The sequence below is a fragment of the Xenopus laevis genome, chromosome 3L (assembly GCF_017654675.1).
Source record: "Xenopus laevis strain J_2021 chromosome 3L, Xenopus_laevis_v10.1, whole genome shotgun sequence".
Classification (NCBI taxonomy): domain Eukaryota; kingdom Metazoa; phylum Chordata; class Amphibia; order Anura; family Pipidae; genus Xenopus; species Xenopus laevis.
Window position 1 is genome coordinate 103902311 of NC_054375.1, and position 25650 is coordinate 103927960.

Here is a 25650-nt window from a genome sequence, read left to right on the forward strand (position 1 = left end):
CACTAATGTTTTTGCATATGAACTTGAACGCCTTTTCTCTGTGTGTTCTCTTCCTGAACCAATCGGTTCAAATAGATGGTTTTTAGATGGATTTTGCAAATATGCGGGGGAATGTAATTAAATTCACAAAAAGAAAAACAATTTGCACCAATAAGAATAAAAATCCACATCTTGCAATGTTCCTTAAAGGGGTTGTTCACCTTTAAAGTAACTTTTATTATGTTATAGAATGGCCAATTCTAAGCAACTTTTCAATTGGCTTTCATTATTTATTTTTTATATTTATTCGCCTTTTTCTTCTGACTTGCAGCTTTCAAATGGGCGTCGCTGACTCCCTTCTATAAAAACAAATGCTCCGTAAGGCTACAAATGTATTGTTATTTTTTATTACTGATCCTTCTATTCAGACTCTCTACTTCTTCAAATCAATGCATGGTTGCTAGGGTCATTTGGACCCTGGTTACCAGATTGGTTAAGATGCAAATTGATGAGCTGGTGAATAAAAAGCTAAATAACTCAAAAACCGTCCATAATAAAAAATGTAAACCAATTGCAAATTGTCTTAGAAACTCACTGGGGGTCATTTATCAACATTCGGCAAATTTGCCCATGGGCAGTAACCAATCAAATTGCTGCATTCATTGTTCTACTTGCAGCTGGCTTTAAAAAGCTAATCACCGATTGGTTGCTATAGGTAACTGCTCATGGGCAAATTTGCCCTGTGTTGATAAATGAGCCCCACTGTCTACACCATACTAAAAGGTATCTCAAAGGTGAACCACCCCTTTAAACTGTTATTGCATTGCGAATTTTAATTGCGCACTCTTAAGAAGTGCTTGAAGGTGTCGTATTCTTTTGGAGCAAACATAGCGACTTTTTCAGTAACAAGTTTTATTACATTTACTGCGCATTGGTGCAAACTATAAAATTTGCAAACGGTCTTCCACTGTCAGAAGTAGTCGCTAAACAGTTTCCAGGTTTGCAAGAGCTATACCTTGACTGCGCATTGGTGCAAACTATAAAATTTGCAGTAGAAGTTTTATTACATTTTATGTGCATTGCTGCAAACTATAAAATTTGCAAAAGGTCTTACACTGTCAGAAGTAGTCGCTAAACAGTTTCCGGGTTTGCAAAAGCTATAATAAATTCACGAAAAGCAAACTTTGTTCAAGCAAAGGCATAACTTTTCGCACTGCGAATATTTTTTCCGTTAGCGACTTTTATTACATGCCCCCAATGGACTCTTACAGGAGATATTTCACATAATCTAAACTACAAAATTAAATGGCAGGTCTTCAAGTTAAGTCATGTTGGGCCTGTAAGCACCATTGGGAAAGGGGTGCATTAGGGGACGATTTAAAAAATAAAATATATATAATGGCACATGCCTTTTCTATTAGTGATACTGACACAATACTATCAGTTATAGCACCATATGGAAACATGGACTATTGCTATATTTTAAGATCATGATTAGCAGTTTTCCATGGCTGTATTTTTACAGACCCTAGGTGTCCCTTATAGTCAGACATTTACTTTCAGAAGCTGCCAATACAAGCAGACAGCTTATTTCCGCAGAAGTCTAATATTAGTCATATACCACTGCTGTACTCCATAGACTCCACTGGTAAGCAAAGATGTACATTGTGAAATGTAAGAGTCCTAAGCTTAAGTGACAGAGCTTGATAATGGTGTCGGGGGTCAAATTTAGACCCAAACAACCCTTTGTGAATATAAAGTGTAAAGTGTACAGTATCCAGACTAGATTTATACATGATCAAATATAATCATTTTTGTTTCATTTGTTTAACTAGGTTTTCTTCATCTGCCTTCATCTGTTGCATTCATATAAAAGTATAGAAAATTTTAAAGGGTTCACAAACGTTCACGCATGAAGAAAGATGTATGCATAACTTTCCTTAAAATATGTGCACATTCCTGAAGATTTCCATTCCTCAGCCAGACTTATTGCCTTATTAGGGAGGGTTTTCTTTATCTTACAATGTCCAGAGTCTCCCAATAGCCCAACAAGGAGTAGCATTTATGTTATTCCACCTGTACATCATTGATCATCCATGATTTTTCCTGCTTTGTTACATTATCCTTTCACTTAATAGTTCACACTGTTCTTTCCATTTGAGGATTAGGCCAGTGAGTGTTTTCTGACATTATTGGATAACCACTTGACCACTGAGATTTTATTATGTGAACTGTATGTATTAGACAATTTCATCTCTATCTGAAATGGAAGCAGATGTTAAGAGTTCAGCCTGAGCTTGGCAGCCGTAGCACTCAGTGGTATGCACAAATTAGATTTCTATGATGTCTATCCTTAAACACTCCTCCTTTAGCTTTGTGCAGAGGCATCTGTGATCATATCCAGTTTTAGAAGTACAACTTGTGTTTACGTGGAGCATATGTTATACATTATACTGAGGAGTTTATTGCAAGTTGTCACACTCTTTGATAAAAATATAGTTTTTATAGGTTGCATGATTCCTTGTGGCTGTTCTATGGAAATTGTATTTAAATAAGACCTACATCATCAATTCTCCTAGACTGACCCTAATGAGCTGTGCTGTCTTTTAAAATACAGTTGTATGTTCAACTGACCTGAGTGACACTTGTAATGAAAGAACAAGGCAAAAATGAATACAATTACCCAATAAGAACAAATTTTGAAAACGGTTTACTGATTTTTTTTCAGGCGCAAAATAGTATATAGTGTAGCATTTCCATTCTGAAATCTGTCCTCTGTGCTGATTGGCTGATCCAGATAGGAAGAAATTGGCTATGTATGCCCCCTTTAGTAAATTTGGAGAAAATGCTGTATGTGCCATTGCCTTAAAGGGGTGCTAACCTTTAAATTAACTTAGTATGATGTAGAGAGTGATATCCTGAGACAATTTGCAATTGGTTTACATTTTTTTATTATTTGTGCTTTTTGGGTTTTTTAACTTTTTATTCAGCAGCTCTCCAGTTTGCAATTTAAGCAATCTGGTTGCTAGGGTCCAAATTACCCTAGCACCACACAAGTATGAAGCGCTCACCTCCGTTTCTTTTCCCTTTTGGGACCAGGTGCTTAGCAGCCAATTTCCCACTCTGCCATGGGTTTCAATCATATGCAATGTCCAACAGACCGCAGCACACTGACACGTTTCTGTAAACTTTCTTTGTGATTTATTGGCTCATTTTCAGTAGACAAAATAATGTAAATAAATTACCCTAGCAGTCATGCACTGATTTGAATAAGAGACTGGCATATGAATAGGAAAGGCCTGAATAGGAAGATGAGTAAAAAAAAGTAGCAATAAATAAAAATGTGTATCCTTACAGAGCATTTGTTTGTTAGATGGGGTCAGTGACCCCCCACTTAAAAGATGGTCAGGAGAAGGCGACAAATAATGCAAAACTATAAAAAAGAAAAAATGAATGCCAATTGAAAAGTTACTAGTTTAATTTAAATGTGAAGCACCCCTTTTTTTTCCCTGCACAAATAAATGCATTTTTTCTGGCAAAGAAAAATGCCTGGTGAAATTATAGCTAGGATTTGTGAAAACTATTTGTTGTTTTTGAAACTATGCAAGGCAAAAGAGATCATTAATCCCTAGTGAAACTATAGCTAAATAACTGATAGTGTTTTTATATACAGGTATCTGTAAACTGGTTATGAGCATAGGGGAGCCCAGACCAGGTTGGACCTCAAATGGAGCCTTAAGCCAGTATGCAGAAAATACCTTGGTCAATTACAGTGGAGAAATATTGTCTCCTGTCTATTTAACTCACATATATTTGGGCTGGTACAATCATGTTCTAAAAAGTTCTTGTAAATGATGTAGATAAATTGGAATTTTTATACAGATTTTTTTTTTAGATGGGAACTGATAATGTAGAACTATGTGCACTGAGTTTCCAGAACTGCATTGTTGGGCGCAATAGATTTAGTTTTGTAGACTTACAAAACAAAAAAATAAATCTACTTTCTTGAAAAAAAATTCCCTGCATTAACACAGAAAATCGAGCTTGCATCTGTGATTCCAATAAAAAAAAAACCCGAAGGTTCTTATTCAAACAAATAAATTATTTAAGGGTTATGATGACAGTCTAAATAAAAGGCTAGAAAAAATACACCCAAAGTTTGCATGTAGGTGTTTGTTGTATTTCGTTGTTGATTGAAACCCCTCCCATGTATAACAAACAGACATTTGACACAAAATGCAAGAAACACAGTCATGGATGTATTCTTTGGATAACAATGAAAAAGAGTCTGGGCGTTAGATATTTTTATTGGAGCGTTCTAATATCTGGTGTGTTATTTGGAACAATGTTCATAGCACGGCGCAAACAAATGTGATGACAGTACAAAAAAATGCTAATAATAAACTTGGTTTCTTTATATATTTCAGCAATAATAGTTTTTTTTGATATGGGCTAAATTAACTATTTAAAGGCATCCTGTCATGGGAAAACATGTTTTTTTCAAAACCCATCAGTTAATAGTGATACTCCAGCAGACTTCTGCACTGAAATCCATTTCTCAAAAGAGCAAACAGATTTTTTTTATATTCAATTTTGAAATCTTCTTAATGTAACTGAATGTGTCTCAGTGGGACATGGGTTTTTACTATTGAGTGTTGTTCTTAGATCTACCAGGCAACTGTTATCTTGTGTTAGGGAGCTGTTATCTGGTTACCTTCCCATTGTTCTTTTGTTTGGCTACTGGGGGGGGGGGGAGGGAGGGGGGTGATATCACTCCAACTTGCAGTACAGCAGTAAAGAGTGATTGAAGTTTATCAGAGCACAAGTCACATGACCTGGGGCAGCTGGGAAATTGACAATATGTCTAGCCCCATGTCAGATTTCATAATTGAATATAAAAAAAAATCTGTTTGCTCTTTTGAGAAATGGATTTCAGTGCAGAATTCTGCTGGAGCAGCACTATTAACTGATTCATTTTGAAAAAATGTTTTTTTCCCATGACAGTATCCCTTTAAAGATATTTAAGTGGAGAATAATTGCAATCTTATTAAGGCATTCCATTTTAAAAAACAAATCTAAGCTCAGCTCACTATAAAATATTAAGTAGATTTTGCAGTACTATAGTTTCAATGTATATCTCTAGAGGGTATGAGAAACTATGTTTCCTGTTGCTGCTTTACCTGGTTTCTTCTATTTCTGGCTGACTACACTGTCACTTGTATCAGATCACACTCCCTTTGACCGCTAGATGCCTAAATTCCCATCTGCATTCTTGTATAAGATTATGAAACTACTGTACCAGTGACTTTGGAAAGACATGTGGAATGTTGTGGCAAGAAGTGAAAGAACAATTAGGTTACTAAAACATGTAGAATTAGGTTTGCTGAGACCTTTATAGGACAAGTAAAACAATGCACAGAAAAGTAATTTCTAATAAACTCTACTGACAAATAAAATAAGGGAAGTTTAAAAGCTAATTTAGTAAATCTTTAAAGGTAAAATATACATTAAAAATAGATGTGACTGATTTTCCTTTTAATAATCTCACTGTTTACTTTCATAAGTAGCAAAATGATACTGGCGTGTTTATCACAAGAAGAGACTTATGTTTTGCACAAAACATCCCTGCATATTTGGATTAATACTTAGGACAGCTGCCAAGGGACTGAATCATCAGTATGAAATCTATCAATACTCTGTAGTGGACATAGAGAATGACTAAAGTTAGTTTTACAAAACGGCATTCTCAGCTCATTCATGAGATTGATTTAGATAACTAAACCCACCAACACAAAGCATTCCTAACATAAAGAACATCCATTTATGTTCCTTAGCCTTCCATCGTTGGGAGCTGCACTTTTGGTGCACAGATTACCACTGACTTAGAATAACAAACTGAGATCAATTTTAACTCACTAAATGGTAGCAAATTCTGGATTTGTGCACGTACTATATGTCAGCCTAACATACCCCTGTACAGTACTGTATATCTCCTGCAACTTTAATCTGAAAAGCATCAAAATACTCTGATAATAAACGTTGGACAGTATCTAATAACAGTGTTTAGGGACCAAGACAGAGTACTGGTATGGGACCTGTTATCTGGGATGCTCTAGAGCTGGGGTTTTCCGGATAACATATCTTTCCGTAATTTAGTAGAGCTTTAGGGGGTTATTTATCAAGGTCCGAATTTATCTCAATATCAGCTGCTACAAACTCCGATCTAACCCGCTTGGGTTTTTAACGCTTATTTATTATTACATTTTCTCGAGAATTTGCTTTTTGGGAAAAGCTCAGATTTTCACGATTTTTTCGTGAATTTTCCCCGAAATCTCAGAATTTTTCGGAGTTTTCGGGGTTTAATAAATTCCGAAAAGTTTGTGATTTTTTTTTTTTAAAAGTCCGATTTTATTAAAAAAAATCTAATTTTTTTTTGGATTTCGGGGAATTTCGGGTATTCGGAGCTTAGTAAATAACCCCCTAAGTCTACTAGAAAATTATTTAAACATTAAAGAAACCCAATAGGCTTGTTTTGTCTCCAATAAGGATTAATAATATCTTAGCTTGGATAAAGTACAAGGTATGGTTTTATAATTACAGAGAATAAATTTAAAACATTTGGATAAAATGGAGTCTATGGGAGATGGACTTGCAGGTGGGATAACCTGTTTCTGGGCAACAGATTCCATACCCGTATACTGAAAGATTACACATGTGTAGCACATAGCACAGCCGTACATCTATTATAGATATATTATAGGGTACTGCACTTCAGACCTTGATAACTTCAAATAAAAAAATATTTTATTAGTATTTCCAATTGCTATTTTGTAGGGATGCACTGAATCCAGGATTCGTCCTTTTTTAGCAAGATTACGATTTGGCCAAATCCATATGCCTGGCCAAACCGAATCCTTAAAATCATGTGACTTTTTGTCACCTAAACAATGAAGTAAAAAAGTCTTTAGCCCATCCTTTCCCTAAATTGCATATGCAAATTATGGGTTGGATTTGGTTTGGTATTCAGCTGAATCTTTCACGAAGGATCCCTAAATAATGGCACCATCGGCCCACCAAAATACCTTAGACCAGGGGCCCACCAAAAAACTTCAGACTAGGGTCCACTCTCAGTACTATTTTCTTCCTCTCCTCACTCAACCTGTATTCTCCTAGTCTCTTTTCTTTACATACTATAATCTATTATTCCATCAATTAAGCCTTTTTCTCATAGAAATAAGGAATGACCATATAATAGTCCAATTGTTTAGCAGCACAAGGGCCCACTGACACCATTTTGTGACAACTGGCTGTCCTTATACTGTAGCTTCTTCCTGTGCTGCTCATCATTATGATAAAGTAGGTTTAGCTATTCAGTATTTTATAGCAATCCTAGAGATGATGATCCTTAACCTAAAGGAAAGTATTTTAGTCTTTAGCAAAGGAAATGTCAGATTGGAAATGTAATCTATGCATGAACTGTGGTTGAACTTGACATTCTAAACATGAAGTAATATTGTTCGCAAGGCTCGTCTCGCGTCTTGATGCTTGCCATGGATTTTCTAAACAGAGCGGTATCCTTTTCATATGCAATTACATGCATATACCTTTTCTCAGTCCTAAAAAGCCAATGCAGAGAGCTGCTGCCATAGCTAGGAACAATAACTTCATTCACAGCAGGACCATTCCAGCTGGTGAACTTGGCATCTCCAACCTAGCAATGTCTGTTTTGAACGACTGTTGCATATTCTGTCAGGTGTCTGCTGCTGAGGTGAAAGTGTGAGGAAGTGTAACTCTATATATAGCTTTAATAAAATGGCAAGTTATACGTTCATTTAGTAAATGGCATGACATATTGCAAACAATTATTTGGTGACGTCAAAGGCTAGTTGATATCCTCTAAGGTATTTACACAATAACCTTCTGAAAGTAAATTTTTGTTCGCAATATAATATTGGAAACTATTTTACATTGGATTCTGTAGCAAAGTACGAACTGTACTTGCTGAATCTTCCTGTTGAATTGTCTATATACACGTGTGCTTGTTATTTTACAGCTTTGCTTTTATGTTTTTTTTCCCCCACAGAATATTGGCTGTGATGACTATTTGGGGTCAGATAAAGTGCTTGACAAATGTGGTGTCTGTGGAGGAGATAATACGGCTTGTAAAGTAGTCTCCGGAGTTTTCAAGCATGTATTAACTAAAGTGGGATACCATAAAGTCGTGGAAATTCCAGAAGGTGCCACAAAAATAAATGTGACAGAGATGACAAAAAGTAACAACTATTTAGGTGAGTTTATAAGTGAAACCTTTCCTTTTCAGATATGTTACTGTTTCACTATGAAGCTGTGATACATGGTGCGTAAGATATTTTGCACATTAAGTGGGCAATATTTGTTTACATGCTATATACAGTTGTGCTGGCAGAATTTGCAAAATGTTAGCCATTTTTGGAAAATATGTGCAAAACACCATTCTTTCATCTTGGAATATTGGTCAGGTTAAGCTATTTATTATCACAAAACTGTGTGTGTCCTAATCATAATCATAATAAACTAATCATAATGATAAGCAAATACAGACTGCCCTGATCAAATATTTTCATCTCGTTGAATGCTTGTCCTGATAATATACATTCAAGTTGATGCAACAAGTTGAGATGGCAATGAAGGGTAAGCATTCATCCCATGTTTTGTTTGATTGTAATTAGTGTCTGTAATAATTAGTCAATGAGTTCCTTAGCTCTTGAGGATCCCTTGGAGGTTGCACTGAATTTGCTGGTTAGTAAAGCCCCGGGAAAGCAAGCAAAAATAAGTTGTTTAATTGTATAAATCAGGAAAAGAATATCAAAAGATTTGAAAATGCACGTCAGAATTGGTATGTTTGGGAAGACAGGAACGCAAAGGAAACCCCCCCAAGCAACTTCGTCTGAAATATAGTCCTTTCTGCAACAAAGTGGCATGCACAGTAGATTCCAGAACAAAAACGAGCTACATGGTAGATTTGCCAGAAAAAAAAAGCCAATGCAACAAAATTATTTACTTATATGCCAAACAACATCGAGTGAAGAGCCAACACTTGGATGGAATAAAAACATTTGGAGTGATGCGACCAAAAGTGAACTTTATGACCACAACCTTAAATGCTATGTTTGGAGAGGAGTCAGTAAGGCCTATGAAAAGAAGCCAACTGTCCCTATCGTGAAGCATGGAGCTGGATCTTGGAGGTGTGGGAACTACAGTGACATGCAGAATTTACAAAATCGAAGGCACAATGAATATACCATAAGTTCAGAAAATACTGAAGGAACTATTCATCAACCTGGAAGCTGCGCATGGGGCAACTTTCCAAGTTGAGCACCAAAAAAAGTGAAGGTTGTGGAGTGTCTATCACAGTTTTCTGACCTTAAAATCACTGAGCCCCTTGGAGAGATCTCAAACATGCAGTTATTGCTAGACAGCCAAAGAACTTACAGGACCTGGTGGGTTTTTGCCAAGTTGAATGGGAGCTTTACTCCATGAGAAAAGAAAGGGCCTGGATCACAACTATCACAAAATACTGCAAGATATCATTGATGGGGCAATACGCAATATTAAGAACTAAAGGTATGCAAGTGTTTTTTATTTCCTTCATTGCTATGGTTTGTTTAATGATTGATGTCTAATAGTTTCTTTTTCTAAAATATCTCTATTATGCTGAGGAGCAATTAATTTAAAATATATGGTGGGAAAGAATTCTCACCTTATTGGATTGTTGTTTAGTCTTCCATAGTAATGATGATTGCTGAAAATAATCCTTTTTTTGGTTTCCACACCCTATGCAAGCTAATAAGTCTTGTTTGTTTTCACACCTGGGAAATTTTCTGGATTTGGAAAACAGCTGTGTCTTACAAATTGCATCATGTAAAAGCAATCGACAGCTGCAGTAATAAATCATCCTATTTAATGGAAATGCAGGATGCAACCTCATACAAGGATATTGCTGTTTAAGTTATGTTTAATACCTTGGTATGTAATATCATATGGATGTTGTAGTCAAAGCCACAGGCTAAGTGTTTTATACAGGTCAAAGGAAATCAAGGTGACCTCTAATATCTTTGTTTTGAAAAAGGCAGTGTGTTTATATCTTATAATGCACACATTGCACACATGTGACATCACTAAACATTATTTATATAGATGTTTTTCTAGGTTTCATTTTAATGGTATGGTGATTGAACATTCACTGTGACACATCCTAGGGAATTCTAATGCCTTTAAAGGAAAGTATACACTTAGTTCAACATGAGTTCAATGAATGTGCCTTGTGCTTGGGGGTTATTTATCAAAATCCAAAATTGTCTCAGTATTTTCTGAACACCACTCTGACCAAATCTGCACAGACTTCCCCTCCTCCCTATTTATCAAAACATTTTAACAAAAATTTCTTGTAAGGGCAAAAAATCGTGAAAAAATCCGAATCAGATTTGTCGCTGAAAACCACAACTTTTTTGGATTTGACTCCTGAAACCTGCAACAGATCAAGGAAAAGACTTTTTTAGATTATCGCCTGAAAACCACAAAATCTTTAGATTAATTAATGAAACCCAGCACAGATCAGGATATCCTCCAACTGTAAACGGGACATCTGCCATTGACTTCTACATGAACTGAGGTCTGAGATGGAGTCTTTTTTTATTTTGACTTTAAACACCATCATGGTTTAATAAATCACAAAAAATTGTGTTTTCCCCTTCAAAACTCCACCAGAAAAAAATCTGACTTTAGTAAATAACCCCCTTAAAATTTGCCTATTGTTTTAATCACAAAAAAGCTATGATTTTTGTTATTCCTTGCGCTAAACAAGGAAATTGAAGATACTCTGAACTATACTTATATTTGGAGCAGTGCTATGGGGAAAAAACAGAAAAAATTTATAGAAAGAGACTTGCAGAGAACATATATATATATATATATATATATATATATATATATATATATATATATATATATATATATATATATATATATATATATATATATATTGCAATATAAAAAAATACTTTGCAGTGATTGATGCCCCTTCATATTATATTACAAGGGGTGTTTCAATTAATAGGATAGGATTAGGAGTTTTGTGGCCTTTTACCATAAAATTAGGAGTATAGTGGTCTGTCCTTCTAGTCATGAAATATTTGGGTTACTACGGTAATGTAATAACATATAACTTTGGTTTATTGACCCCTAGCAGCCAATTAAATGTCAAACATTTCAAATAGGTGACCAGAAAAGGCTACCTGCTATATATCTACCTGCTGTAGATTGCTAGACCTGAAGCAAACTTTATGACAACATTACCTTATGAAACAAAAGACAAGGTTGACAATTTAAACCCCTCCTAATATGTATCGTATATATTCGAGTATAAGCCGACCCGAGTATAAGCCGAGGTACCTAATTTTACCATGAAAACTGGGAAAACTTATTGACTCGAGTATAAGCCTAGACACAAATACAGCCCTGTCTCCCAACAGCGCACATTCCGCCAAAGTGACCCCCCCCCAGCCATCAACCGGACTTCTTTGCAAAGTTGATGGTGACAGAGAATTGCCAAACGGATTACTGTGTGCATTGTCCCACTGTCCCACTACCATGTGCAGAGGGTGAGGTGTGATATTGCCATCACTGTAAATCTTTCGTATAACCAACAGAGGGCGCTGTGTGATATGGCAGTCACTGTTAATCCTTCATATAACCAACAGAGGGCGCTGTGTGATATTGCAGTCAGTTATTCTTTCATATAACCAACAGAGGGCGCTGTGTGATATTGCAGTCTCTCCCCAAGCGAACTGTTGGTATAGGAATGATTAAAAGTGAGTGCAATCTCAGCTATTGACAACTGACTCGAGTATAAGCCGAGGTAGACTTTTTCAGCACATTTTGGATGCTGAAAAACTCGGCTTATACTCGAGTATATACGGTACTGCTAATATGCCATATATTTTTCATGGCTCTTGATATGCCTTGAAAGTTTATATATTATAAAGCATTTATATCTTGGTTTTCTTACCTATGGCCGAATGACTTATATATTATTTTCCTTGATCTATAGCCTTATTATGGAAGGGGGCTATTATGGGGGGTCTATGGGGGGTTAGAACAAAGAAAGACCTCACAGGGGGGCTTGCTTATTTTTAGGCTCAGGTTTCAGCAGGTCCGTTCAGGAAAGCAACAAAACTGTCACTCAAAAGAAACTGTGTGGTAAGAATCCATCGATGTCTGGAGATTTACATGGCCAGTCAAGTGGGCCTATGCCCCAAAATATGACTTTGATTACAAGTTTTGTTTCAGAGGAAAAACAAGCTGTCTTGTTCTATATTTAATTTGTGAGGGTAGACTGTCAAAGTTGGGGTTGTTTTCTATGGAAAAAAGGCGCTTGCGAGGGGACATGATTACACTTTACGAGTACATTAGAGGAAATAATAGACAAGTAGCAGGGGACTTTTTTACCCATAAAGTGGATCACCGTACCAGAGGCCACCCCTTTAGACTAGAAGAAAAGAACTTTCATTTGAAGCAACGTAGGGGGTTCTTCACAGTCAGGACAGTGAGGTTGTGGAATGCACTGCCGGGTGATGTTGTGATGGCTGATTCAGTTAATGCCTTTAAGAATGGCTTGGATGATTTTTTGGACAGATATAATATCAAAGGCTATTGTGATACTAAGTTGTATAGTTAGTATAGGTATGTGTATATAGAATTTAATTAAAAGTAGAGAGGGGTGTGTGTATGGATGCTGGGTTTTCATTTGGAGGGGTTGAAATTGATGGACTGTCTTTTTTCAACCCAATTTAACTATGTAACTATGTAAGAATACTTACCAAAGGCAGAAAAAGGCTGAATCTATATTACATTACATTAGCTGTTATGGTTCGTTATAATTCACATGAAAATGACCTCTCATTTATATTTTTTACATTCAGACCTTTCTGCAGCATTGTCTTTACTAATGTTTGCTGTGGCATAAAAAAGAAGTTAGGCCCATACAACTTGAGGCAATCCATTTTAATCCTTTTGTTTACTTGTCTGTTGTGTTTGTGTGATTCAAATCTGTCTACTGGGCCAAACCCCAGCTGGCAGCTCTCCCGGTGATACAGAAATGAGGAGCTGTTGCTTTCCTGTTTTCTTTTACCCAAATTGTCAAATTTATAAAGGAAAACAAATAAAAGGCAAAGGGCAAAAGAAAAAAGACAGGAGGTTTCTTTAATCAATTGTGTTTAAAATAGAGCCATAAACATTTTCCAAACATTTGAATTAGAATTAGAAGAAATGTTACGGAAAGTAAATAAACTACATCTCTTGCACCAACCAGATGTATCTGTATGTGTGATGAGTAAAATAAACTCTGTTTATTGATAAGCAAGTACATTATCATACTTATAAAAAATGAACTCCTAGTATGGGACCAATAATAGGAATTTGCAGCCCTGATGTGCCTGAAAAGAGTGTGTGCAATGGTTATTGGCTTTAAAGGATAAGAAAAGGTTTAATCAATGCCAAATTTTTAGCCACCCTCCACTCCATACCCAGATGATTAGAACTACTTCCCTCAGAACTTGGACTGGTTCCCCTCTTTGTTTAAAAATGCACTAGTCATAGGTTTTATTCTACTGAGCACTGCCATCATTTTGTCTGCCGAGTGTACCTATGCCTCTAGTCTGCGGGGTGTGCATATCAGTATAGTAAAATGAGAACTTTGTAGCAACCTTTAGCCGTATATATGTCTAGTGATGACCGTGAGTTAACACCGGAAAGCCATTTTGCCCTTGAAGGTCAAGATGGATCTCTTCATGGGAGGAAATTCTGTGTATTATTAACAATTAACTTGTCATTTATGTGTCCATCTGAGTACACCCTTTGAGCCCCCATATGCACATTATTAACTTATTATATTTATTCATGTTTTGGAATTGTCAAGATTATTCATTAAAAAAAAAAAAATAGGTGCAGGCCATTACCATATAACAGCCAAGAGTAAAAACTTGTGTATAAAGTGTAGAAACCAGGGTAGATGCCAAAAATGCATAAGATATGTACTGTAAGTTGTTACACAATTTAAATAACAACACTGGCGTCTACATAAGTTCACTAGGCTTGTGCCAGTTTCTTCTCATGCAGTTCAGCTGACCCATTGAAGTGTGTATGATTTTGGCATGAATTCTCTTGTATCTCTAAAATCTATGCTCTATATCTATAATCTATATCTCTATCTATATCTATAATCTACATCTCACAAAGAGCCTTTACAATGGAAATTATGGCAAAAGGCAAAAGTGGCTGTCACCTTATAAATAAATATTTCTTATTATAGTATTTTCTGTATAAAAGTCACAACAAACAGTTTCCTCGTTTAAGATGAAAAGTCAAAGGTTAGGCACCCCAAGTCATTGTAATGGCTTACCCAATACCCTGTAAGCAGAAAACTACCCTGGCCTGGGGTTCCTCTCATTCTTCTCAGTAAACACCATGGATTGATCCTCTTGTTCTTCTTCTTCTTCTTCAAAGTCCCTGAGCACCTGCGTGAAGGAATAGAATCTCTCTGTTGCGCTTGTTGAGGCCGGGGCAGATTTCTGCTGAAAGGAGCTCTGTCCTGGGTAAGTGAATACAATCACTGGGGGGGGGGGCCTAACTTTTGACACTCCACAGTGACTGATGACATTCCATTTCCTTTGATGCTGATTCTAATGTTGATCCCGTAGCTGATGATCTACTGGAATGTTGAATAGTGATGAGCGAATTTGTCCCGTTTCGCAGAATATTCGCAAATTTCCAGCAAAATTTTTGCGAAACATCGAAAATTCACAAAACAACGCCGGCGTTAGTCAGTGAGCGTCCGAATAATGCTGATGCGTGACGGCTTTGATGCGAGTGACTTTTCCAACGTGTGTCCAAAATTTTTTGAAGCCAGCAAATTTTCATGACAGTTTCACAAATTTATTTGCAAGCGCTGAAACATGGATATTCAACGCGAATTTGTGCCTGACGAATTTATTCTCCCATCACTAATGATGGTTGGTTGAACTACGAACCTTAGCTACAAAGTACAAATTGGAAAGAAGGGGTTTAAGGTCATGTTTAGAGATCAAATGTACTGCAGTGGGATCAATTTAGGTCATAATGTGAAGAAAGATTTACATAGGAGCCTTATTTGCAACTTTAATATGCCCGAATGCATTAAATCATTGTGTTTCATATAGACTAAAATTAGGCCTATTTAGCAATCATTAGTAATGACGTATTGAGTAATGCAGAAAAGAACTGTAATTCATAGGTGCATAAATAGTTTAGAAACCAGAGTACTTTAGTTAATGATTACACTCCCTAAAGAGCTTAGAAGTGCATTCTCATAATTCAGAATGTATCTATTGAGTCGGGACATCTGTTTTTGTATGATATATCCTTTATTATTTTTGTAAGCAAGCTATACAGGATCCAATTTTTTATATTTCTTAAAAATATAGCTTTGCCATGATGCTCAGATATTTTACAGTAAAAATGCTTTTTAGTTATACAGCAATAACATCGTGCAGCCCATATCACATACATAATCAAGATTAAACAGATCAGCAAGATTTGCCAGGCTCATCACTAATTAAATAATAGAGATATTTATGCAAATGAATTATGCAAAGAATAATAATATAAAAGTCCCTGACACTGCAAATGGCATCATCAAAAATAATGCATCATCAACTTTCCAACCCATTCCAAAAGCAGCAGTACTTCCACAGGGAAGATAAATGAGGACAAGGTTTCAGAGCAAAATGGGACTAAGTATCCAATTTCCTTTCTAGCAAATGCATTAGGAAAGTTTGCTGAAGTATATACTCACTGAGGTTATTGCGGAGTCAAAGGAGCTTAGATGCCAGTAATAATTTAAGAATGAAATGCTTAGTGCATCACATTTCAGATTGTGGGTTTGCATATATTTCCCCCTGTTGCTAGTTTGGTAAATATCCTGTGATATGAGTGTTTCTCATAACAAGCAGCCGATCACTTTCAGCAATAAAACCAAATGCATTAAATGAATACACCTCGGATACACCACAGCCTCCTCTGTGTTTATTATCAGCTATTTTCTTTTTATGATACTGTTGTTAGTAAAGCCAGTCAGTGTTGTTGCACAGTTCTTATCTGAATGCTTTATATTCATGGTACTTTTTTTTTTCTAGAAACCATTTATATATGCCGTAGATCTTAAAATCTTCAGAGCTGAAAGTCAAGTGTTTGGGCCCTAGATATTATAAATACAGAAGAACAAAAAAAAATAGAAATATGTGTTGACAAAGTGGAGGTGTCACACTTTACCAATGCCAAAGTATTTCAGCTATCCAAATTCATACTTTGAAATTCAGTGGATTTGCCCCATTCATTCTTGAGTCAGAAAATCTTTACCATCAAACCATCTTGTAATCCCTCTTGCTTATTTTCAGCTTTATAGCCCATACCTGACATCATTTAGGGCTGAACGCCACGGGAGATTTTGTGGGTCCGATTTTATCAGCAGTGCAACTAAATTTGTAGGATCCTTCTAAATCTGATCCCCCATAGCTATAATGTAAAGTTAGATCAGAAAAAGTTGGACTGTTATTTAATGCATCTGCATCTGACATTCAATATATTTCAATGAGAAAAAAAGTTGGTCAGACACCGCCAGAAGATGCAGCTTAAAGCATTCCCATCTCACGGTCACGCTGTGTCGGATGGCAAATGTTTCATGTCGTTTTTACATTCGATTTTTGTATCAGTCCTGATACATTTTCAACCATACGACTACATCCAACTTGTAGTATGCGTTTTGTCAATCCAACACCATTCTACAAAATTTCCTGCTGAGTTTAAAATAATTGGTAGGTTTGATAGGCTACCAGTGTGAAAATAGAGCTCAACACATTCCTATGGGATTTTTATAAGTGTATCTAGCAAATGGTGAACTCTAAGAGGCCAATTTATTAAAGGTTGAATTTTAGTGGTATTAGAGTTTTTTGAAACCACGATTAATCTCTATTCTCTAAAACCACAAATGCCATGAAAGTTATTAAAAGATCTCAATATAAAAAGTACAAATCAAAAAAAAATAATATGCAGAACAAACCCCCCCATCTCTAAAATCTTTAACAATTCCTAGCAAAAAAAGATCTCTAAAACCTCTAAAATCCGAATTGATTTAAAATGAGCCAATAGAATCAGTGCAGCTCCCATTTACTTCTACAGGACATCAACAACTTTTACCTGGTCAAGTTTTGCATCAGTGGTTTTCCTGGTTTTTTATACTTAATAAATCTCAAATTTTTAAAGCTTTTAAAAAAACAGGAAATCCACACATTTTTAGAGTTTCGTGGAAAAAAACAAACAAAATTCAATTGTTTGATTGTAAATTGGCCCCATAGTTTTCTCATCCGAATACCTCAGCTTGCTGACAATCTTATTTTTTTCCCTTAAACATGTTTTTTTCCCCTGAGCAGGTTTTTTTTACTTGGCAGCTAAAACCTAACAAGCTTTTTATTTTTTGGCAGTAAGCTAAAGTATTTAAATGCGTAGAAACTCACACGTGATTTTAATACCTGGAGGCTTGAGTATTAGTAAATTGGCCCCAGAGTATCCATTGAAAAATAAGCCCACAGCTTTGTGCAGATTACCATTTTCTATACTGACTCATTCAGTATTGGTCAGAAAGAGAAATCCATTTTCTATACCAGTTAAGCTTGTCAACTTGCATAGAAAAATGATCTAACTGGTCACAAGGAAACCCAAGTATGTTGTAGTGAAGTCAAATGTGATTTCTGAGTGTGTAGATTCATGTGTTTCCCCACTTATACCATTGCAACAACTTGTACTATGCATGCCATACTAGGTGCTCCTCCTGAAACGTTAAAGGAAATGGAGGTGTAACTCAATAATATTTCAGCACTTACTGTGCCTGCAGAGTGACTGCTGTGAAGATGATCATGCAAGCACACAGTCAGGCCCAAACAGACGTATAAAACACTGCTCATAAACACACTAGAGTTGCAGTTTGATAAACCGCATGTGGCTTTGGAGCTGCAATATGAACAGTGTGATTTTACAAGATAAATGGAACCTTCCCTCAGTGTTTTTCATGGCAGACATTTTCCATTACTTTTATAATTTTCATCCCAGTATGTTCTGACATCATAGATATAAATCTCTGTCTTAAGCTTAAAATAATATTCATTACATTCATGGTCTCGGCAGCACTTGGCTTTCGCAAGTGGAAACTCTATGCACGGCTTTTATTCAGCGCATTTTTACTGTGCTCTTGGGCAAAGAGTTTTTAAGTGCTGCTTCTAGGGCAACAAATGTGTTAGGGCCTCTGTTCCGCACACTTCCCCAAGCTTAACAAAGGCAGGGTCTCATAATTCTGAATGGAGTGAAAATCAGCAACTGTCTTTGGAAGCATGGTTATAAATCCAAAGGTGTCAAAGGTTTCTGCAGCTAATTTACAACCACAGAGCTGTCTTAGCACTGTAGTGCTGCAACAGGGCCTCATTTACCAACAAAACCAAATGGCTGCATTCTGCCATGTTTTTCTCCTACAATGCGGTATTATTTTTACTATTAATTGAAATTTAATTGCACTTGCTAAAAACAGACACATCAGATTGCTCCTGGGGTATCAGGTGTATGCATTAGTTGGTAAATCCCATGCAGTTGCACCCATGGCAAAATAACTATGCCGCAATCAGTGTATACTCTACACTTAGGGGCAGATTTATCAAAGGTTGAGGTGAATTTTCGAATGAAAAAAAGAATTTCAAGTTATTTTTATGTACCTTGTTTAGGGAATAGTACAAATTCGATTTGAATTTCGAAATGTATCATGTACTGTCTCTTAAAAACTCGAATTCGACCATTCACCATCTAAAACCTGCCGAATTGCTTTTTTAGCCTATGGGGGACCTCCTAGAACCTATTTGGCGGACTTTAAAAAATCAAAGGTTTTTTTTTTAATTCGGCAGAATACGGACCTATTCGACCAAAAAGAACTTCAGCTTAATTTCGGTTGTTTTTTTTAAATTAGAATTTCGAATTTTTTTCAATTTGAAATGCAACCCTTGGTAAATATGCCACCAAAGAATTTTCAGCGTTGCTTATTGGGATTAAAAAAATATTTTCTCTCCCTGCGAGCCCTGCGGTATACTTTTTATTTATTATACATTTAATTTATTTATTTGATTTTTAAAATACGCTTAATGCCGGTTTAGGCTCACCCTTAAGGTTTGTTGGTCCGGGTGCGCAAAGCCCCTGACCCCTCGTAAAATCATCGGATTCAGCTTCCCAAATACGTAAGGATATAATATCTTACCCGGACTTCGCTGTGACCCAGGTGCAGCCGCCCTGAGTCCGTCGCTAAGGGAAACACAATACTGCACACACCAAAATCCTGGACAGCGCACTCTTCGGATCACTCAAGGAATAGCCTGGTCATCAATTCATTGGTAAAAAACTTGGTTTTTATTAAATATTCAACATATTAACAAGCTGTATAACCCTGCGCCAGGTCTGACGCGTTTCGTGTCACTGCACTTCATCAGAGACTGCCTTGGTAAATATGCCCCTTAGTGAGTACTTTATGCCTGGGCAGTGGTCCTTGTAAAGGCTTCCTTGTGCCTCGGAATCTCCTACTTTATACTTGGCATGTGCACTTTGTCCCTAGAAACCTACATAGGTAATATGTTTAGAGTAATGTCAGGAGCATGTCCCTGATAATGGGAGTGTGCTGCTCTTTACTGAGGAACCAAAGCAAACAAGGGTCTCTGATTTGATTTACTCCTGCCTTCTAGTAAATAATAAAATGTTTTGTTCGTTTTTTTCCTGATGCAAGCCGTCATTTCTCATAAATTAAATTATTTAATGCTCATAACTTGGATTCAGATGAGATGAAATAAAAATAAATGGGAACCATATGTAGATAGCGAAAATAAAGCCATAGAATGAAGGGCAGTCCCGGCAGGCATGCTTAGCTAATCTTAAAATTATTATTCTGTATAAAGGCACATAACTGGCCACATGTTAGTGGCAAATGTTAACTATTCAGCAGATGTACTCTTGTAGCAGCAGAACAGAAAGTGCCATGGGTCGTACACTACACTAACCGATATATCCACACCTGGATCAGAAAGCTTAGTTAAAAATGTTCATTTCTAGTACTATAATTTCTAACTACAAGTTAATATATATGTTGTACTGATTTTTCTTGGTATTTTGGACAGTGCAGGATACTGTAAAAAAAATTGCCTATTAACTCAGTACAGGAAATATTCAAGCATTTAATGCTTCACTTTCATTCTTTATGCACTTAATTAAACAGCGCCTCCATTAACAACATTTCAAAGCAGTAGAAAAGCTCAGTAATGTGCAATCCAGGATTTCTGAATAATTACCAGATGTGAATGGTGCACTTTCCTTGGATTTGTGCCTTCCATAGAGCACCTGGGGCATGTGTCAATTTCTCTCTCATTTCATTCAGCGGTATGTAATTTCTGCCTAACTGTATAATGCTATGCCTCATTGACTCTATAAATGTTACACATAGCAGTATAAATATGTCTAGGCCATTTACTGCTAAATAAACCATTCATGGATTACATTTTCCTTTGTCATTAAAAAAATGGACAAAAATGCAATACACATGTTCCATGTACTCCATAAATAATATATTTAGAGAATACTGCTATTTTGCCCCTCCCCCAAGCATACTCCAGTGGGCTTTACGTTACTCTATGCCACAGACCCTCAGTGTAATTTGTAGGAAGGGATCACAGTCTTGCTTTCATGCAATAATCTGGCCACGAGTGGATCTTAGTGTTACAGCAAGTTGATGGCAACTTAAAATGTGAAAGAAGTGTGGATCAGATGTCACACAGGTTCTTCTAATATGTTATAATGCAATATAGAGTTACAGATGATGTTTAAAGGAGCAGTAACACCAAAAAATTAAAGTGTTTTAAAGTAATGCAAATATCATGTACTGTTGCCCTATACTGGTAGAAATGATCTGTTTGCTTTAGAAACACTACTATAGTTCATATAAACAAGCTGCTGTGTAGAAATGGCAGAAAATAAAAAATGGCTATATGGCACAGGATAAATCATGGATAACAGATAACACCATTATGTTCTACAGAGCTTATCTGCTGTGTAACCTGAGCTTTTTCTCATTTTAATAGCTGCCCCCATTGCTACACAGCAGCTTATTTATATAAACAATAGTAGTGTTTCTGAAGCAAAAACATCAGTTTTACCAGTTCAGGGAAACACTGCTGCATAATATTTTTATTACTTTAAAACAATTACATTTTTTGATGTTACTGTTCCTTTAAGGCCATCTAAGGTAAATATCACCAGAGGGATTCTCTACTACCCTGACCCTACACATCTAAAACCCAATAGAGTGCAGCTTCAGAGTGCTCTACTAAATATCCATGAGTGTATTTGGATTTTAATACATCTTTTCAAACCATCTCACTAGTTCTCATTTAGAAGTTCCCTTACTTCCACTGATATAAATATTACTCCAGAAAAGAACTTAACATTGCAACTCTGCCACTTTATATACAACTATTTTGAAACCATATGACATCCATGTACAGTGGGAATTTCCCCCAACATGTGCAGCGCATGTCTACACCTGGATGAGGCTACATCATTTCCTAGCTACACTTAACACAGACTGTCCTCCACCCAAGTTCTCAAACAATATGAAACTTACAATCCATATTCCATACATGTGTGTTACACATGAAATATATTGCACTTTAGAGCTGAGCACTAATAGAGAAGTATGTCTTGTTCAAAATTTCACTAGTATTGCCAATTGCAACAGGTTAGGACACTGGGTGACACAAATGGTTAATTATTGTAGCTTTCCATTTTTCTGTACATTTCCTATACACAGGAGCTCCACTCAGGTGTTCTAGATCAGTGCTGTCCAACTCTGCCTGCCCTATGCTCCCAGTGTGTGTGTCATACCGCCTGCCCGGTTCTTCCTGTGTGTGCCATACTCTGCCTGACCTATGCTCCCTTTGTGTGTCATAATCTGCCTGCCCTATGCTCCCTGTGTGTGCCATACTCTGCCTGCCTTATGCTTCTTGTGTGTGCCTTACTCTGCCTGCCCTATGCTACATTTGTGTGCCATACTCTGCCTGCCCTATGCTCCATGTGTGTGCCATACTCTGCTTGCCCTATGCTCCCTTTGTGTGCCATACTATGTCTGCACTATGCTCCCTGCATGTGCCATACTCTGCCTGCTCTATGCTCCCTGTGTGAGCCATACTCTGTCTGTGTGTTCAAAACCTCCTACCACTAGAACCTTCCATACTATGGGGATTCTCTGTACAGGTATGGGATTCCTTATCCAGAAACCTGGCAAAATTACATGATGGCCATCTCCGGTAGACTCCCTCAACACAAAAACATTTTTGTGCAACAGCAGAAAGTGTGATTGTAAAAAACTTCTAACATACATTGAATTAAAAAATGTCAATGTTTTTAAAGTTATTTGTAAATGTAATTCCTGTTCAAATCAGTATTTGTTTATCCCTATCTATCTCTGCATTATCAACAGAAGAGGGATAGTGTTGTGATAACTGATTGGACAGAATTACAAAACTTGAAATACAATAGGAAAGCTTCCATTCCCCTCCATGTATCTTCTTTTTGTGTGGTATTTGAAAATGCAGAACGATTGTCAAACCCCAGGTAAGTTTGAGACAATCATCTATGTAATAGTTTCCATTCCTAGAGTCAGTGCTGCATATGTTCACAGGTATTTTCTTTCCAATGTACAATAATGTGCAGGGGCAGTTGGGAACATGTTTTCTCCATCTGCTGAAGATCAGCAGCACATGTAATCTGGTACAACTTGTGTTCTGTCACGTTTAATGGACCTGCATCTATAAAAGATTATTTATAGAGCATTGCTGATAGGGAAACTATTTAAATTGAAAACAGGTATACAAACCTGGAGAAAAGAAACATAAATATAAGTGTGGTAGCAAATAAATGAAAGGATGAGCGAGCGTACAGCCCTGTATGTATTAAATCATTATTCCTCATTAAACATTAATAAGTTATATTAACTTGAACGGCACATGAAACCAGTACTTGGTGCTAACCAACACCACAGAAATTCCCAAAGAGGAGTCTGAGTTGTGCAGTCGGAAGCAATTTTGGATATCTGGAGTAGGAGTCACCAATATTGTACCGACTCCTAATAACTTTAAATACAAGCACTGAAAATAATCAAATCAGATTTAAGAGCTTCTATGAAGGATTAGGTTTTCCAATTGTTTTTGGTGTATGTAGTTTAGCTTTGAATTTGGTTTAGAATTAGCATATTTTTACAATGTTTAATGAAACAAACACAATTTTTACCAATAGGGAATCCCTGATTCAGAAACCCATTATCCAGAAAGCCCCATAGAGTCCAATTTAAAGGTTGTTCAACGTTAAATTAACTTTTAGTATGATGTAGAGTATGATATTCTAGGACAATTTGCAATTGGTTTTCCTTTAGTATTATATGCTTTTTTTTTTTTTTTTTAGCTTTATATGCAGCAGCTCTCCAGTTTGCAAACTCAGCAATCTGGTTGCTAAGGTCCAAATTACCCTAGCAACCATGCACTGATTTGAATAAGAGAATTGAATATGAATAGGAAAGGGCCTGAATAGAAAGATAAGTGATACAATGTAGCAATAACAATACATCTGTAGCCTTACAGAGCATTTGTTTTCTTAGATTTGTTTCCAGTCAACTGAGCAACCATTCATTTTGCTATTTAGCAGATTTCATTTCAGTCAAATATAGGTCAGGGATTGGGCCAATTGGTGCATAATGTCTAGGGGATCTGGATTTGGTGGGAACAGGGATTGGTTCAGGTTCTGGGTGTTATTGTACAAGAAAGGGGAGGTAAGATGGGGATTGGGGAAGTACAATGTAAAGTAAAGTACATTTCCACTAAATCTGTAATATTGACCCTGGTCTTAGCTGGTTATTTACTGGCTAGGCAGCTAAAATATAGGCTGGGGCAACTCTAAGAAAAAATATTTTTTCTTACACATGTCAAGTTGTTGAGGCTGTATGATTTCATGATTTGGGTACAACAGCACCCTGCAACTAAAAAGCTTTCCCTCATCTACAACCTCTGTGCTTTTTCTAGCTAATTACCTTGGTTTGCCGATGTCATTCTCATTTCCTTACTATGAATAAACAGAAAGGCACATACAGTAGAGTTATCTGGTGAGCATTAGTAGTTCCCAGGGTCAGGAGGGCCCAGTCAGAAAGAACCTGAAAATGCTGGTGCAGAAGATCCATCACAGTTTTAAATCTCACATTACTTTCCTTAGCAGGGAATGGCATTAGAAACTGCCCTTGTATTAACCTCTGTTTTTGCGGATAGTGAAACCTCATTTCTTTCAACCACAATAATAAACTGCTCATATGCAGTTGTTCTTCATAACTGTATTGCATATCTATAGTGTCTCTGTATTCTAGCTTGGAAAGAAAAAAAGAAAAAAAAAGGCTAAATTCTCAGAAACTCTGGTTTTACTGTTGTTGCATTAATGTACAAAACATTTTCATTGTGGTCAAGCATTCATCAAGCAAAACTATTTATCTGATGCATTTATTCCTTGAAGGATTAAACAGGAAATTAAAATATTATTATATGAACACCCAAAACCAAGCTAAGTATGCTAGCAATTACATACACAACTCTTCAACTACATTAATCATTATATGTTATAGATTTGTCATTCGTATGTTACATTGCATACAGCAACATACAATGCCCACTTATTATTTTACATATGTTTATTAATTCTGTAAATTGCCCCTTGACAATGGGACACCTCAATTGACCCTTCGCCTTCAGCCATCCCATTAAACTCCTTAGTTACACACAGTAATAAAACACAAGGAGCCAGAAATGGTGAAAATGGCCACAGCATTTATTAACATTTTATCAAATAAATAGGACCTTGCCAGCCTCACCCCAAGGCAATATTCAAAGCCAGAATTCCATAAGGGGTCGCTAATATGCTCTGCCGCTCCTCACTTGAGATCAGCACTATGTCATTATATCCACCACTGAGTATTAGGCTGCCTCTACCTACAGAGAGGATGGCCCCAAACTCTGCTACAAGCAGGAGCTGCATCTCCCACCATGAGAGAAGTTCAGCAGCCCTGCTGTCGGTCCGGAATCTGCAGTGTGTCGATGATGGGAAATCCAAGCAGGCTGTCACCTAGCACAAGCAGTAGTAGCGTCTGTATCAATGAACCCACTGTGCAATCACAGGAGAGAACCTCCTTTCTCCCTCTTCTAAATTTACTTGTGCAGTACTCTGGCAAGGTCCTACTGTTGCTGTGACAAATAAACTTAAATACATTATCATATATCCACTGTTTTGATCCAGAGGAAGGCAAAAAAACCCAGCCTGAAGCCACTGCCAATTATGCCTCAAGAGGGAAAAAATTCCTTCCTGACCCCAATGGCGATCGGAAACATTCCCTGGATCAAGCACTTGACATTCTTTTAACATGAATAATAACATGCAAACACTGTCAGGTTCATACTGTATAACCCACAATATAACAGTACATACAGTAATACC

At 36.7% G+C, this 25650-nt stretch overlaps 1 protein-coding gene across 3 annotated transcripts in view; it reads left to right on the forward strand.

The window, feature by feature from the left end:
• The window catches only part of thsd4.L (thrombospondin type 1 domain containing 4 L homeolog), a 353548-nt gene that overhangs the window by 304273 nt on the left and 23625 nt on the right, over positions 1 to 25650 (forward strand). For all 3 annotated transcript variants that reach the window (XM_041586755.1, XM_041586754.1, XM_041586756.1), the window contains one exon: positions 8063 to 8267. In XM_041586755.1, coding sequence (XP_041442689.1) covers positions 8063 to 8267 — 205 coding nt within the window. The remainder of the gene's footprint in view (positions 1 to 8062; positions 8268 to 25650) is intronic.